This window comes from Megascapheus bottae, chromosome 25 (genome assembly GCF_031878675.1).
Source record: "Megascapheus bottae isolate mThoBot1 chromosome 25, mThoBot2.hap1, whole genome shotgun sequence".
Lineage (NCBI taxonomy): Eukaryota > Metazoa > Chordata > Mammalia > Rodentia > Geomyidae > Megascapheus > Megascapheus bottae.
This window is the reverse complement of record NC_143533.1, coordinates 3,880,517-3,898,101: the sequence shown is the minus strand read 5'-3', so window position 1 is coordinate 3,898,101 and position 17,585 is coordinate 3,880,517. Positions and strand designations below refer to the sequence as shown.

General features: G+C 52.8%; 1 protein-coding gene across 1 annotated transcript in view; it reads left to right on the top strand.

Moving 5' to 3' along the window:
- Gsg1l (GSG1 like) overlaps positions 1-17,585 on the top strand; it is a 77,258-nt gene that overhangs the window by 18,257 nt on the left and 41,416 nt on the right. Inside the window, exon 2 of the mRNA XM_090357704.1 lies at positions 16,664-16,711. Coding sequence (XP_090213830.1) covers positions 16,664-16,711 — 48 coding nt within the window. The remainder of the gene's footprint in view (positions 1-16,663; positions 16,712-17,585) is intronic.

Here is a 17,585-nt window from a genome sequence, read left to right as displayed (position 1 = left end):
GATATTCTCAGTCATCGAAATTACACTTGATTCAATTTGCCCGCGGAAAGGGAGAAGTTTTCTTGAAGGTCAAGCATTGAATTTCTCTCCCCGGCTTCTTTCTCGCTGTCTATGCATTCTGAATAAAGGTTTTGACTAATCAGCCAGGGAAAGTGGGGATCATTCCAGGATTCTCAAGCTTGGCACTCTACAAGAAGATGGGGGTACTGTGGCTTTTGGTGGGGAAGTGTCACCAGATAAAGATCGGCTCTGATTGTGGGCCATGGATGACTCGTCTCCCCGCCTCAGTTTCCTCTTCTGTCAGAATGCAATGTCCACTTCGAGAAAGACACACAGTAGGGGTGTGGCATGCATCCATCTCATCCTGCCCACTGGCATGGCAGGGCAGAGAGCTGTCTAGGCTAATTGCCATTGTCAGACCAAAGTGTAATTCCAGGTAGCCCCCCCCCCCACACACAAGGGAAGCCCTGGAATCAAACACATGCTGGTCAAAACCACATGCTGATGGCTCCCCGTTACGTAACCCTGGCTATTCAGGAGGCCTGAGATCTGAGGATTGTAGATGGAAGCCAATCCAGGCAGAAAGAGTTCATAAGACTCTATTTATTTGCCATTAACCAGCAAAAAGCTGGGATGGAGGCATGACTCCAGGTAGAGCGCCAGTCAAGCATGCAAGCCCAAGCAAGTATAAGTCCTCGAGTTCAAATCCCAGTAAAATTGAACATCTTTGCCATCACTGTGTAGTTTGTTGGGGATGAGTGTATCACCATCATTTTGTCCACTTCTGGTTCTTGTAAATAAAGTTTTATTGGAGCACGTTGTTGCTTGTTAGTTTTGTCCCTGCAGACTGAATTCTTGCTTTAGTGTTAGCTTTGCCAGGTGATTAACAAGCCATCAAGAGAAGGATCTCTTCCAGAAGAAGGTTCCTGGCACCCATTCTAGAATTATGCAAATGGTTCTTCCTTATATCCCTGGCCGCCTCCCTGGTCCTGTATCAGTCAGGATGCTGTGCCTGTGCCACTGTACAAAAAGGCCCCCTGAGTAACAGCAAATGCAAATTCGTTAGCTCTATTTGTCAGCCGTCAGCTGCAGTAACAAGAAAACCGAGGCCGGGTAATTGGTGAATGGAGTGTATTTAGCTCAAGAATTTGGAAGCTGCCCCTCTGAGGTGGCTCTACGAGGCAGAGAGGACACGACCAATTGAGACGCGGAGCTGGGGGCCGTGGAAGGAGCTGGCCCCCATCACTGAAGACAACCCACTCTTTGCCAGCCTTGGGACTTGAACTCAGGGCCTGGGTACTGTCCCTGAGCTTCTTTTGTTCAAGGTTAGCGCTCTACCACTTGAGCCACAGCACCACTTGCGGCCTTTTCTGTGTATGTGGTACTGAGGAATTGGACCCAGGGCTTCATACATGTTAGGCAAGCACTGTACCATTGGCCCTGGGAGAGTGGTTAATCCCTCCCGGTGACCACATGACCTCCCAGAGACCCCTCCTCTTTCCAAGTCCTACCACCTTATCCCCTGTCCTGAGCCCATTTCCAGCAATTCAGGGCCTTGTGCTTGCGAGGTGGGTGTTCTACCCAGTGAACCATGCCCCCAGTTTTTTTGGCTTTTGTCTTTAGCTTCAGAGCCTTAGCCCAGACTGGGTCACAGCCAAGTTATTGGCAAGAACTTTGCAAGGTCAGGCATCCTGCCGGGGAGACTGGGTGGCCCCGTATAGAGGAAGGGGGTGCAAATATTCTACCACAGACCTTGATGCCTAGTGTTTGAGGCGGGGAATGGAGGGGTCTGCATTGCTTTGTGTTTCCTGGTTGTGTTAGCGTGCTGGTACTGTAATGAGATACCTGACTGAATTAACTTACGAAGAGAAAAGGTTTATTTGGGTTCACGCTTGTGGAGAGTTAAGACAGAGGGGCCTCATAGTCTAGTTTTTGATAACTGAACAAAAATTGTTGCTGGGCCCTGAAGACCCAGAGACATGCTGGTTCTGTTCTAGTGTAGCATCTGGGCTTCTGGAAGACGTATTTCTCTTCCTGCCTTGGGATCTTTGCACATGCTCTTTCTGCTCCTGATCTCCATATCTCTCCTCTCCTCATCTGCCTGTCTACTCCTACTTTACATCGCTTCACCGATTTACCAACTCAGAGGAACCTTCTCTAACCACTCCCCGTCTCTAGACTAGCTCAGGCCGCCCTTGCACAAGCTCTTCAACCTGAGCTTTTTCAGAACCAGTTCCTCCACGCCAGGTGTGTATTTTCTGCTCAACACCACCTAGCAGAAAGCTGAGCTCGGCCTGGTACCTGCCCGGTGTTTAATGGGAGAGGTTGAACAGTTGGCCTCAGGTCACACAGCACGAGTTTGGCCACCACTGTTCAGCCTGACAGCATCCCAGAGCTTCTCTGGCTTTCAGAGCCTCCCATTGCTCGAGTACCACGTGGCAGGTATTAATAGGGTCTGTTTCAGGGGTGGTGGGAGGCAGAGGAAGGGTGTCTGACTCAGCCTGGAGGGGTGGAGAGGTGGAAGATGGCTGCCTGGAGGAGGCTCAGAAACCCAGGGCGGCTGAGAGTAGCTATGGTGGCTGCGTGTGAGTGCATATGACAGATGGGAGCCAAGCCAGGACAGACCCGGGATCCCCTGCCTCCAGGCTGCACTGAGTGAGATTGGCAAAGCTGGAGGAATGGCTAGATCTAGAAGGTTCCATTAAGACCATCTCCCTGTGTCAGGGGCTGCAGGTGACTGCTTGGCTGGCCGGTACAGATGTCAGGGCTCCCTTTGTGTCTTCAAGTGGAATCTGTGTTCAACTGCGTGCATTCGCGTGTATGTCCAAGTGCAATGTCACGCACCCCACTTCACAGGCTTCAGTGAGCCCCCAGCCTTCTCTCACCTCTCCTCTCCGCACCACCCCGAAGCCCCTTAGGGCCTCCGTCCAAGACGCCCATTTCCACTGCTTAGCCCCAAAGCAGAAAGGAGTTAGATGGATATTTTGGCCCAAAGAGATATTTCTTGATGCTGAACTTGGCAGCAGGGGATGGTGAGAGTCCTGGCAGGGCGTGAAGCCCAGGTTCTATGCCGGTATTGCCACACGGAGAAATCTGAACCCAGGACCCCCGCCCCTTGCCTGGACACTGCTCCCTGCACCTGACCTCCTTGTTGAGCACTAACAGAGCCTCTCAGCCAGGAAGGGAGGTGATGGGAACAGATTCACCTCTCTGGAACATTCCACCTCCAGTGGGGCAGGGAGGGGCTGACAGGAGAGGAGGAAGCAGGTGACTGGTCCTCTCTGGATTCTCCTCTTCATCCTGTTCCCCTTCCCTTCCTCCTTCTCTTCCTCTCTCTCCCCGCTTCCTTCCTCCTTCTTGGTCCCCTATCCTCCTCTTCCTGCTTTCCTCTTCCTCCTCCTTGCCCCCTTCCTGTCCTCCTCTTCCTCCTTCTCCTCTTCCTCCCTTTTCTCCCTCCCTCTCCTCCTCTCCTCTCCTCGCCTCTCTTGTCTTCTCCTCCTTTTGTCCCCTCCCTCCTCCTGTTCCCCCTTTCTCCCCTCCTGTTTCTATGCCCCCTCCTCTGCCTCCTCTCCTTTCATGATTGGCTGTGATCCCCCAACCCCACTTTCTGGAAGGGCTCTGGTGACTCAGTGAGACCCACCTGAAGCATCCAAGACCACTCAGGACCTGCTTTTCACCATTGTGAGGTCACAGGCCTGTGTGTGTGTGTGTGTGTGTGTGTGTGTGTGTGTGTGTGTGTGTGTGATCTACTCTTCCACAGTCTGGAGAAGTAGGGTCTGTGGTGGGTGGCCTGAGGCCCCTTCGTTTCCCTGGGGCCCTTGGGTGACCCTAACTGGACATAAATTCCCTTTGGAGTCTCCTCTCTCACTTCAGATGCTGGGCCAGCATCCATATCAAAGGTGTGGGTCCCATTCCTGTTCCCACGTCCTCTGCTGTGCACCCCTCTGCGTGGCCTGCCGCCCCGGTCCCCAACTCAACCCACTCCCATCTCACCGCATTTCACAGTGGAGGGGGAACAAGTGACTGCAAACCGGTGGCTTAAAGCCACATGGAGCTCAGCTCTCACAGATCTGCGGGTGGAAGTCCTGCCCCTAGTTGGAGGGGTTGGCTGCCTGCCTCCCCGCCTTCCTGGAGGCTGCGCAGACAGTCGTTCCCGTGCCCTGTGTCGGTGGAGTTTGCTTCTCTGGGATGAATGCTGCTGTCTGCTTGCTGGTGTCTTCTTCAGCTTCTGAATTTCCCTCAACATCATCCTCAAACCAAGCAGGTCTCTACAGGAGGCCCCAGGCCCAGGCTCCATCTTTCCCCTCTATTATCTCCCTTTGGGGTGCCTGTTTGCCCCCAAACAGGCGTCTCCCCAGGATCTTCAATACCTGGCCAGGCCCTGCACTCAGTTGGGTGGAGGGGATGGAGATGCAGCCAGGAATGGTGGAAGTCAACAAGACTGCCATTGGGGCCTCTGGGGAGCAGCTGAGGGGTGACAGGTGTGTGTTGGGGGGCTCCCTCAGCCCAGACCTTCTTTGAGGGCTTCTCCAGTTGTAGACATCATGGCAGCCATGTTTTTCCAGGTTGCCATGTTTTCCAGCAACGCTGATTGGCCACTGGACCTGGACATGTGACATGTACTGGGCCAATCCGCTTCCATGCCCTGGGACTTGGGAGAACTTGGAGAGCCTGGCAGGACTCCATGGGGGCTAGGAACAGGGCGGGGGGCTGGAGAGGCTGTGCTCAGAGGGGTTGAGAAGAGGGGTCTCGGAGCTGGGGCAGGGGCAGGAGAGGCAGCCTGGCTCCAGGTGGTCCCCTCTCCCTGCAGCTCCCGCTGTAGGATTTAGAGAGAGGTTCTCTTGCGCCTCTCTCAGCCACCTCCCTCCCTCGCTCAGATTGAGCTCAGTCTTTTGCAAACACCCAGCCTCCACTGAGAAATCTTCCAAATGCAAATGGATGGTAAAGCTCCTGTGCTTGGCTTGGATTGCACCTTTAAACTATTCCTCTCCTTCGCCACCCCCAGGACCTTGGGATGTGACAAGAGTTCTGTCTAGGAAACTCTTCCTTTTGACCTCTCCATGGCTGGTCAGTCCTCTTCAGGTTTGGCTGGAGTGTTCCAGAGAAGAAAAGAGCCCTGATTGGCCTGTGGTAGAGGCCCCTGACTCCACCACACCCCCACAACTCTGTTTGATTTATCCATATATGTATATTACCATCAGATACTTACTTATTTGTTATCTGTGCTTCGATAAAGTTATATCTTCTTCATCACTGGGTTTACAGTCCTCTGATAGAACCTGACACTTAGTAGGTGCTTATTACTTGTGGTTGGGTGGCATCCAGACCTGAAGAAAGGCTGCAGGGTGGGGTGGGGGGTGCAGAGTCAGCTAGGGCTCCTGCTGTTGCTCATAGCTGCTGTGAGCCTGCGTGGCCGTGAGGACAGATCTGAAGGTGGCCAGTGACAGGTGGAGCCGAGACTGCCAGGCCACAGGAGGTTGGGCAATGGAGAAGAGGTGACCCAGGTCTGCCAGGATCTCCTTTGGGCCTCAGCTAGGCTGATACACATGCCATCCACAAGGCTGGTGCCTGTGTCTTCTTTTGGGGGGATCCGGGGGGACCTTCAGGAAATTCTCCTTTGTCCTATGGTCCATCAGGAGAATAATGCTTTGGTTTAGATTCCCCCACGCGGGGCTCCGGCTGGGAGAAGGGCTTCTTGTCTTGGCAAAGTGGAAAAGGAGAGGTTTCTGGGCGGCTGGAGTTGTCTTTCATCTCTGCCCCTCTCTGCTGTACGCCTGAACACCCCGTGTATGAATTCACGGTAGTAGTTCCTTGACGTGGCTGAGGCTGTCAAAAGACAGCTCCTGCTATCAGGCTGAATGCTGGTAGCTGACAAGCCCCGGGCATCTCATGTGCACACACGCGTGCATGTGCGTGTGTGCACTCCCACGTGGGTAGGCACACTGTGCCTCAGCCTGCTGACATTGCAGGTGGTGGGGGCAGCCTGCCCTGGAGAGGAAAACTCAGGTTGACATTTATGGTGTCTCCTCCTCCTTGGAAAATACATGCTAACTTGAACTTAGCTGTAGACTGACTCTGCGTGTGTGTGTGTGTGTGTGTGTGTGTGTGTGTGTGTGTGTGTGTGTAGTAAGGACACAGAGGAAGCCCAAGTCCCAAGCTCTTTCTGTGGTGAGAGAAGAGAAAGAACTGGGCTGTGAGGAATTAGAGTTTTGCAAACTTCCTTTCTAACCTGCTGGTGAAGAGGCGATGAGAAGCGGGAAGTCCACGGAGGGAGGGGAAGCAGAGAGCCCCGGATAAGCCTGAACAACAGCCCTGGAGAACGGAGAAGTCACCATCAGTGGTGCTGCCTTTGCAGCAGGGCTGAGAAGGGAGGCTGGTGGAGGGCTGGGAGGGGGAGGGTGTGTGCAGGGCAGGACCCCCGGGGCCGGGAGACAGCAGGGGCAGGTGTATCCTGCACGACAAGGCAAAGGGCAAAAGGACCAACGTTGAGGGAAGGTTTCAGGGAGGAGGGAAGAAGGAAGGCTGGCAGAAGCAATATTTCTTTCCAGACAGTAAACAACTGTGAAATAAACCCCAGAAATGACACTCCGAGAGCGGCCGTGGGAAGCTTAGGGAGCTGCTGGCCCTGAAAGTTATTGGTTTTGTTCAAGCTTCATCTGATGCTTGCTTTGGGAAAAAAAAATAAAAGGAAGAAAAGTAGATTTAGTTTCCCCTCTTGCAGTAGTCTGGAGAAGAGAATTAGCACAGGGCGTCTGCCTTCTGTCATTATTTGGTTGCTTATGGAGGCGCTGATGGCAGAAGGCTGCGTCCTTCCTGCCACACAGCTGGTCCCTGATTTTGCTCTGTGAGGACCTTGGTTTGCAAAGGGACACACACACACACACACACACACACACACACACACACCCCTCAGGCAAAGCCTCTGTTTCTTAGGATCCCTGTAAGATGAGGGAGATGGTAATGACTGCTTTGATGGTCAGACATCTTAAGAGCCAGGAGCTCATCAGTGGCCCCTCCCCTCCCCCACATCTTTCCTGCCTCCCTTGCAGCTAGGTTGGTCATGTGACTGATCCGGTCAATGCGGTGAGCATAGAAGGGCTGGGCTTCACTTCACTGGGTGGATGAGGATCCAGCTGGACAGGGAGCCCCGGGGGACCCTGAGAGGCCAGCGGTGTTTGTAACCAGTGCCAGAGGTCCTCCCCTGTGAGTCCTGGGGAAAGATTAAAGGAGGGAGTAGAGCGTGGAAGAGCCCAGCAAAGGGCCCGGCACACGGGGGTGGCTCCACAAATGCCAGATGTGGGGCTCACAGATATGTAGGGAACTCGCATCCTGTGCCAGGACTGAGTAGGAATTGGATGAGAAAGAGCATGTGTGAAGCTGAGGTCCAGTGTTGATAGGCACTTTGTTGGCGGTGGGCAAAGGTGGGTGAGAAGGGTACATTTTGATTTAGTTGCACTAAAGGCTTTGAGATGAGATCATGTTGGGCTATCGTAATTATAGAATCACCTCCACCTAATCATGTGAGTCTGAAGTGTAGAGTCTTCCATGAGAGTAGAGTCTGCCAGAGAGAGAGGGAGAGAGAGAGATAGACACAGAGACAGAGACAGAGAGAGAGACAGAAATCAATATATATAGAGAGATTGAGTCATATATAGAAGTATATATATATACATATGTATTATTTTTAAGCTTGTTATTAGAAAAGCACTGTACAGAAGGGTTAAGTCACAAAAGTTGGGTAATAAATACATTTCTTTTTGGACAGTATCACTCCTTCCTTCATTCTCTTCCAGTTTTTCCTTCCTGTCCCCACTCACCACGAATTGTAAAGTTCACTTTCAACATAATGCCCAGTGAATACCACTGCTGCATGTGTTCACACCTGTGCCCCTCCATTTCTGTGTACCCCCAAAGACAGATTAAACACACACACACACACACACACACACACACACACATACACACAGCGGGAAAGCAAGACAGGACCTTCACACCTGTAGGATTCCCAGCCTGAGGAAGCCATGGCGACTGTGGCATTTTGTAACAGCAGCAGTGAGGACTCCGTGCAGCCTGCTCAGGGAATTGGAGCCTGTGCTGGGTGGGACGAGTGGGTGACATGGCTTGGACTTTCTGGAGAAGGTGGGCAGGTGACATCGGCATTCGGCGTGTGGCTTAGTATTAGTGGATGTGCCCATTGAGCACATCCTGCGTCCTCCTTGGCGAATGGCCGAGTCGGGTGTTTTGCAATGTAGTCAGGGAATTGGGGTGATGCTGACATGCTGCTGTGTCCCCAGGTCAGATGAACCCGCAGAGTCCACATCCTTGCCAAGTGGCGCCCAAGGAGCCTGAGTGTAAATGCAAGCCTTGGTGGGTGTGGTGGTTGGGACAGGTGGAGGCTTCTGGACTGAATGCTAGCCTGGGTTCTACTTAAGGGACCGGGTGGTCCGGGGGCAGGGAGGCCAGAGCAGAGGTAGAGACCAGGAGCCTGTGTGTGGATGGCAGGGCAGGGGCATGGGTGATTGTGAGCAGATTTCTGTGTGTGTGTGTGTGTGTGTGTGTGTGTGTGTGTGTGTGTGTGTGTGCGTGTGTGTGTGGTTGGTACTGGAGTTTGAACTCAGGGTCTGGGTGCTATCCTTTGCTTTTTTTTTTTTTTTCCAAGGCTCTCACGCTCTACTACTTTAGCCCCAACTCCACTTTTGGCTTTCTGGTGGCTCATTGGAGATAGTCTCACAGATTTTCCTGCCATGAGCTGGCTTTGAATCTGGATGCACAGCCCTCAGCCTCTCGAGTAGGTAGAAGACAGGCGTGAGCCACCATCCCTGGCTGTTACGGACTTTAACGAAGACCGTGTCAGCACCTCTGAGCTGTTAGTGACGTGTGTCTGTTGGTTCTCCAGTTTATGTGACTGTCCCTGTGTCCCCACATTCCTGTGTGGTGGGGTTTCTGTAGAGACCTCGCCCTCTGGGGTCTTTACCCTCTGAGGGCTGTGATCTCCCCCCATACCTCCCCCCCCCATTTAGCTAGCTTTTGACAAGAACAGAGCCTGGGTACTGCGCCATGGAGTGCTCTGGTGTCCCAAAACTTCTGCTTTTGAACTTGAACTTGGTACTCACCTTCCCACAGCCTCACTGGGCTCTGGAGGTGAGTTGGGGTACCCCTGCTGCCTAGGCTGACCGCCCCCCCCCCGCACCGACCCCGAGCCTCAGGCATACTGTCAGAAGATTAGCAAATAACATCATTTCCAGTGAGGAAAACTTTGGCTGCTAATTGCAGGGCGGTTGGCCAGAGGCTTAACTCTCTTTCGCTCATATGTTGGGGATATTTGTGACTCTAAAAATATCCGTGGCTGCTGGGTGCATTCACACAGGCTGCGCCCTGCACTAGATCAGAGAACAGCATTCCTTTGGACCGTGAAGAGAAGGGGCTTCCAGGTTTGGGTGAGGCATGGTGGTGGCCTGGTGGCCTGATATGTGGCTATGAGCTCTTAGCCTGGAGTAGGGCGGGCTGTGCAGGATTCTTCTATCGCAGTGTGGCTCAGTTTGCTCTTTCTTTCTTTTTTTTTAGTAGGTCATGGGGCTTGAACTCTGGGCCTGGGAGCTGCCTCTGAGCTCTTCAGCTCAAGGCTACTGCCCTACCCCTTGAGCCACAGAGTCACTTCCATTTTCTAGTGGTTCATTGGAGGTGAGAGTCTCACAGTCTTTAATGCCGGGGCTGGCTTTGAACCTCGATCCTCAGATCTCAGCCTCCTGAGTAGCTAGGATGACAGGCGTGAGCCACTGTGCCTGGCTTTTGATAGGATTTCTATAAACTCAGCCTCCTCTGCTGCAACTGGCTTGTTCTAGATTGGCTCCTATTTTCCTTACATAAATGAATGGGAAAGGAAGCTTTAAATCACAATTAGAACTGGAAAAACCAATATGGTGTGCCTAAAATAGAAGAAATTTACACACACACACACACACACACACACACACACACACACAAGCACCAAATGAAAACAACTCCAATCAGATGCCAGCTAGAGTCATGGCCTTTCTTCTTGTATTATTATCTCTCTTCTTTGTCCACCTCAGTATCCCATTCTATACCCTGGTACCCTCCTCCTGTGCCTGCCCCTTTCTTTTTTTCTTTCTTTCTTTCTTTCTTTCTTTCTTTCTTTCTTTCTTTCTTTCTTTCTTTCGTTCTCTCTTTCTTTCTGGCCAATCATGGGACTTGAATTGGGGGCCGGGGTGCTGTCCCTGAGCTCTTTTGCTCAAGGCTAGCACTCTACCACTCTGAGCTACAGTTCCACTTCTCATCCTCCAGTGGCTACTTGGAGATAAGAATCTCCCAGAGTTCTCTGCCCAGGCTGGCTTTGAACTGCAATCCTCAGATCTCAGCCTCTGAGTCGCTAGAATTACAGGCAGGAACCCAGCCTTTTCTTTCTTTACAAGGCAGGCAGTTCATATCTGAGAGACACGAAGAAATTTCCTCCGAGAAGAACTAAGGGGTTGGGAGAGAACTTGGGGGGGACAATCACTCAGTGTGATTTAACACCACAGTCCTCAGGAACCCTAGGAAACTGTGGGAGCAGGTAGCCAGCCCAACCAGCAGCCCCAATATCTTGCCGCCGCCACCGCCTCCTCCTCCTCCTCCTCTTCCTCCTCCTCCTCCTCTTCCTCCTCTTCCTCCTCTTTCTCCTCTTCCTCCTCCTCCTCTCCTCCTCCTCCTCCTTCTTTTCCTCCTCCTCCTCCTTCTCTTCCTCCTCCTCCTCCTCCTCCTCTTCCTCCTCTTCCTTCTCTTCCTCTTCCTCCTCTTCCTCCTCTTTCTCCTCTTCCTCCTCCTCCTCCTCCTCCTTCTTCTTGCGCGTGAACTCCACTCCTTACACCCTTGCTTGTCTCTCTTACTCACAGCTGAAACTCTGTTACTTGAGCCAAGCCTCCAGCCTGGCTTTTCGCTGGTTGGGTCAAAAAGTCCAAGCGATAACCATTTCATAGACTTTTCTGCCCAGGCTGGGTTTGGACCTCAGTCCTGTAGATGGAGGAACTAGTAACTGAGTTGCTAGGGTGACAAAAGGTGAGCCCGTGACACCCAGCCCAAGTCTTTCTCAAATTCCTTCATGGCTGGGAACTCCAGATGCCCCAAACAGAATGAACCAAGGCCTTCTTACAGGTTCTAGCCCTCTGAACTTGGTGAGAGGCGGGGACTCTTGAGTTTGGGGTGTCCCCTCTACCACATCCTATGTGAGGGCCTCCCCTTCCCTGAGCCTTCATCCATAAGATGGGGTAAAGGTAGGTTTGTGAGAATCCTCGCAGTACTTTTCCCAGTGTCTACCACGCGGGAGCGCCCCAGCCGGAGAGCCATTATAGGCTCAGGAATAGGGAACTTTTGTCCCCCTTTGAGTCTTTCACATTCGAGGCATGGCTCTGGATCTCAACTTCAGATTAAGATCACATCTCAGACCTCCTCTGGGATAAGCCAGGCATCCTGGTGCTTGCCTCTCATCCCAGCTGTACTGGAAGCATGGTTTGAAGGCTCACAGCTTGAGCACGAGTCTCATAGACTTTAGTTCCCAGGCTGGCTTTGAACCATGGTCCTCAGAGCTCAGCCTCCTGAGTAGCTAGGATGAGAAGACGTAAGCCACCAGCGCCCAGCCCTGGCTTCGCTTTACCCAACATGTGGGGAATATGAAAACCTTTCCCCATCCCCACCCCAGCCTGCCCCCGGGTGTGCAGGCCAGTGTCTGCTGCTGTAACAAACAGTCCCAGCTGCGTCTACAGATGACAGAACTTGATTTCTGGCCCATTGGCAATGCGTCAGTGGCAGGTGGCAGTCTCCTCACCTCATGGAGTGATTTGGGGACCAGGTGACATCTATGCAACAGGGCTCTGCCATTGCCCAGGGCCTCGGAGCTTTGCACGCAAGAGGAAGATGAAAGAGAAGCCAAGTTCTCTTCCTTTCTGCATGATCCCGTCCCAGGAAGTGCCACGTGCAAGAGCCGATCCCACAACTCTGCCTGGACACAGGGCATGCTGGGAAATGCAACCCTGGCTTAGGGAAGTCCCTTTTCAGCAGTCAATCAACCAGATTCCTGTCTGAGCCACAGAGCTTGTGAGTGGCACAGCTGGGACTCGAACTCAGGATCTTGTGAATTCAAAGCTCTTTCTGTGTTAACTCCTGCAACAGTCATTTTGGGCTGGTAGCCCTCTTGTACTTTGAAATCTAGTAGAACAAATTCATCCCTCTGATTTACCCATGATGTTTCAAATACCCAGACCTGGGTATTTGACCCAGTGGGGACCCTGGAGGTACCTGTCTCTCTGCCAGGCGGCTCTGACATCATCAGCTCTTCATCCCCACAAAGTTGACCCCCACACTGGGCCCTCTGCCAGAAACCAGGGCCTGGGACCATCTGTAGGAGATAAATAAATCAAAATATCATCAGCAGATAAGTGCAGGCCATCTGCCGCTCTGTCAGTTGAACTGGCAGAGGCCTCTGGAGAATTCCAAAGAAGGTCTTGCCAAGACTCTGCCAGCCGGGGCTGCGAGCAGATCTTCACGGGAGATAGCCTGGCATAGGGCTCCTTTCTCCATTCCCTGCTCTCCTCGAAACCAGCCAGTGAAGGCGTGTGAACCTTCTCCCTTTGCCAAGCAGTTGGAATCATTGTTTGTCAGCCACATTTGTGGGCCTCGGTCATCTTTGCAGTCCTAGCTCGTTGTTATTGCCCTCTGCTCACACTAACCCTGTGCCTGCCCAGAGACAGGGCTCCTTCTGAGACCTGGTTCTCAGATCCAGTCAGCCTCACATCCATCCTGACCAGAGCCCCTTGGCTGGTGTCTCAAAACACAGCCATGTTTAGAAGGCAGAGAAGCTTTATTTGTGACTTGGCAGTATTGGGGATTTGAACTCAGGGCCTTGTGCTTGCTAGGCAGGTGCTCTACTGACTGAACCACACTGCCACCCACGTGGTTTCCGTTATTTTTCATGGAGGATTTTATGCATTTGCCTGGCACTGGACTCAAATGGTGAACCTCCCGAGTGTGTGCCTTCCGTAGTATGCACCTTCCAGCAGGCCTAATTTATTAGAGATGACGTTTTGCTATCTTTCGTCTCCCCCCTCCATTCCCTCACCCCTAGACTGGCTTCAAACCGAGATCCCCACTTCCTCATTGGCTGGCGTTACAGATGTGAGCCGCTGTATCTGAGAGAGGATGCTTCGGTGGTGGTTTCTGTCTTCCACACACGCTGCTACGAGCTGTACAGAGAAGTACCCCCAAATAAAGCTATGCCCACCATCTTGGTTTAGGCCCCGCCTCTGCCACTAGCTTCTGTGTGTGGTGGCAGATGAGTGACGGGAATCACCCCGTGCCTCAGTTTCTCCGCCTGTAGGATGGGAATGCTTCTGGCAAGGGCAGCACTTGGTACGTTACAGCAGCTAGTTCGTTGTGAGGCACACAGAGAGGCAGGGCCCGAGGCCGCTGCTCAGCCAAGGTCGACATTGGCTGACTTTGAGAGGCCCGCGTCACCTTGCCCTCTGTCTCCTGCCTTCCTCCCCTCCCTTTTTCCCTCCCCAGCCTCAGCATCTCCATCTGCTGCCACCGTGGCACTAAGTCATGCTCCTCAGACCCCGGATATGGGGCTCAGCCAACAATGCTGGCACCCCATGTCCCTTCTTCTCACCACCCGGGCTCTACTGCCAACAAAGCCCCAAATACCTTGGCATCCATGCCAAAGGCAACGTGGCTCACCTGCAGGGCTCCACACACACCCTGTGCCAGCTCCCGGCCTCTGCCCTGAGCCACCTCCTTCCTCGGTGCCTGCAGTCAAGCCAGCTCCCCTTCACCTTCTCAGGTTGAGGCTGCAGAGTCATGGCTCCCCCAGATTCTGGCTTGGAAGAGGGTTGTGTGTGTGTGTGTGTGTCTCTCACCTGGGGTGCAGGCAAGGAGCCCAGCCGGGGAGGGCATTTGCAGAACTCTTTCTCATTTCAATCCTTTGCCAGCTTGGCTCGTGGCTGTGTGTGCCCGCCCTTCACCCGTGGTCAGTGGTCAGCCAAAGTCATCCACACACGATACCGAAGGTTCCAGAAATAAACTACTTAAGACCCAAGGTGTAAATGGCGAGCTGTGCTGACCAGTGAGTGTCACAAAATATGTTTCTCACCTGCGATGGATCTGTCCCTCCCCACTGGCGTCCAGGCTCGGCTCAGAGCCAGCCGGCGGCCTCTTAGACGCAAGAAAGGCTGTCCACATTTATATACTTTTATCACTGGGTGTGGTTTTGATCGTTGTACGCTTGCACTTTTTGGCCAATGCTGAGGCTGGGGCTCAGGGGGCCATGTGTTCCTCCCTGGCTTTTTCACTCAAGGCTGGCACTCTACCACTTGGAATCACAGCTCTCCTTGCGGGCTTTTTGGTGATTCACTGGAGATGAGAGTCTCACGGACGTTTCTGCCTGGGCTGGCTTTGAACTACGATCCTCAGCTTTCAGTTGCTGGGATCACAGATAGGAGCCATGGGTCCTAGGATATTTTTTAGAGGGTCAGAGGTGGGGAACACACTGGTATGTATGTGATTTGCGCCATGACTCTGTGACCCAGCCTCCAGCCCTACATAGGTACCTGTTACTGAAGTCCAGGGCCAAGGAGACATTCTAGCCCAAGCAAGACTTGCAACCTCCTGCCCCTGCCCTGCCCATATATATCGGCCTGGTAGGGGCCTGGTGGCTCCAGCTCTTCTGCATCCACATGTCTATAAAGAGCCACCCGTGAGCCCCTGGGGGGCCACCATCTGCTTCCTGTCAGGCCCCAGCTGGCCCAGATGGTAACTGTCGGCTCAGTTCCATCCACACAGGCACCAGCCCTGGGGCTGCACATCCCACAGGCATGGAAGCCACTCCTTCTACTGCGTGGCCTCGTGGCCTCGAGTGGAGGCTGGGCCCATGGTGGGGGGGGAAGATCAAGATGCTCATGGAGAGCTTCTGGAGGCTGGGGGAGCGGGGACAGTACTCCCTCCCCACTCCCAACACCATTTCCCCAGACCCCAGGGCACTGGCAGAGCCGTGAGAACTTGAGCCTCCTTCCCGCGGAGGGTCTCCTGAAGTTTCCAGAACTCCTGAGAGAGCCCAGAATTTCTCTCTCACCCTTGGAAAAAGTCTTTCTTGGTCTTCCTTGGAAAAAAGAGTCTTTCTCCTTCCTTTTTCTTTTCCAGTGCTGGGGCTTGAACTCAGTACCTTAGCAACGTTCCTGAGCTTCTTTTGTTCAAGGCTAGCATTACCACTTGATCCACAGTACTACTTCGAGTTTTTTCTGTGTATGTGAGCTTCATGCATGCTAGGCGAGATTCTACCACTAAATCACCTTCCCAGACCTCTCTTTTTTTTCTTCTTTCTTTCTCTCTTCCCTATCTCTCCCTCCCTCCTCACCCCTCCCTTCTTTCTTTTGTGCTGGCATTGTTCTACGGCTTGAGCCACCACTCTACTTCTGGCATTTGGGTGGTTCATTAGAGACAAATGTCTCCTGGACTTTGCTACCCAAGCTGGCTTTGAACTTGTATCTTCAGATCTCGGCCTCTTAGCAGCTAGGATTATAGGTATGAGTCACTAGTTCCCAGCTAGTAAACATAATTTTTTTTTCAGGACTAAGATTTGAATTCGGGGCCTGACAGTTAGTAAGCCACACTCCCAACTCATCAGGAGGGTGATTCCAAGTGGACTTGGTTTGACCTTTTGAGACTCAAAAGGGGACAGGAGATACCACAGGACCTTCCAGGGAGGGCATCCCTAAAGACACCCTGAACCCCCACAGAGGAAACTCCTGCAGGGTGAAGGGGGATAGAGAGACCCCCGTGGATGTTTCCCAATAAGAAACATGGGGGGGCCAGGAGTTTGGCCTAGTGGTAGAGTGCTTGCCTAGCATGCATGAAGACCCGGGTTCGATTCCTCGGTACCACATACATAGAAAAAGTTGGAAGTGGTGCTGTGGCTCAAGTGGTAGAGCTCTAGCCTTGAGAAAGTCCAAGGACAGTGTTCAGGCCCAGGACTAACTGGCACAAAAAAAGAAAAAAAATCTTATTCCCAGCTGATAACCAAGACCCAAACATCTTTATTGAGATTTAGTCCCAATAAATGAACTAGATGCCTGCTGTGAAGGATTTCCAAGCCTGAGCCCACCTAAATGGGGTGAGCTTCAGGACTCCTCCTTGTCTTTCCATGGGGTAAAAGGCAATCTTTTGTTTTATATCCCAAACAATCTCCTTCATCAAATCTACCGACTCACCGATTGTGGGCTCAGCGGTGGGGGAGTGGCCGGCCATTCATCCTTCTTGGGGGAGTTGAGCTGAGCTGTGTGGAAGCTGGAGACACATTCTGGGAATGTCCCGTCTTCCCTGGGCACAGCTTCTGTTTCCCCTGGAATTTCACTTTTCCCCAACTGGGTGGCATGGGCTGAAATGACCAGGGCAGCTGGCAGGGGATCTGCCCAGCTTTGGCAGGCAGGTGGAGATGGGCGCCCATTCTCCCCGGGGCTCAGGGAATTGTGGTGTAGGAGAAGTGGTCTGTGTGGTCAGGCTGACCTTAGGCTGCTGCAGGGGTCTGGGCTAAGAGGGGAGAAAGGAAGACGTCTGAGGCACAGATTTGCCTGTTCTTGCTTTGTCTCTCATTCTGAAACTCCTTCTTTTCTATCCCAAGGTGAGACTTGTCGCAGCTTCATTGACTTGGCTCCAGCGTCGGAGAAAGGTGAGTGTGACCTTGACCAATCTGATGTCCTGGTTGGGCAATGGGCTAGAAGCCAGGTGTTGGGTTGGTATCTCTTCAGGGCATGACAAAGGGGGGAATGGGAAGGGGAAAGAGGAGTGGAGGGCCTCTCCCTGCCCCTGGTGGTAGGTGGGGGCAGCTCTGGGACCTTACCTTCTCCTTCTGCTCACAGCCACAGATTCCTGCTGCCCCTTGATTCCCCCCCTACACACAGCTATTGTGTCTGCATTCCAGGTAGCTGGGTAGAAAGCCAGAAGCCACAGGTACATGTGTGCTTTCTTTCTGCCTCTCTCTCTCTCCTTCCTCTTTCTCTCTGGTGGTAGTGGAGTGTGCAGTAAGGGCATCAGCTGCTAGGCAAGCTCTCTATCGTATGGATAGCTGGGATTGCAAGCATGTGCTGCCCATAGAATCAATGTCTTTCTGATTCTTCCCCTTACACATGTCATGGAGGGTGCAGAAGGGGAACAGACAACATGCTTTGTTCCAGTCCCACTGTTGACTTCCTGGGTCAACAGGAAGTTGACCCTGACCTCAGATTTTGCCTTTGGCTTCCTCCTGGAGGCCTCCAGGTCTTGCACACTCGGGGGTGTCCAGAGCCAAGGCCCAGGTCTTCCCCTCCTCCACGTGGCCTGCTGTCTTCGTGGTATGGGCCTTGCCAGCCTCACCCCTTGTTTGTAGGAATCTGTGGCACCAGAATCACCAGGCCAGCAGCCCCTGAGCAAGGGATGTGGAGAGGGCTTGATGGCTGCCAGCTCTTAACACCTCATCAACCGTGCCCTGATCAGCTGATGAAATATGAAATCCAATTTATGCACGGTGTGTGTGTGTGTGTGTGTGTGTGTGTGTGTGTGTGTGT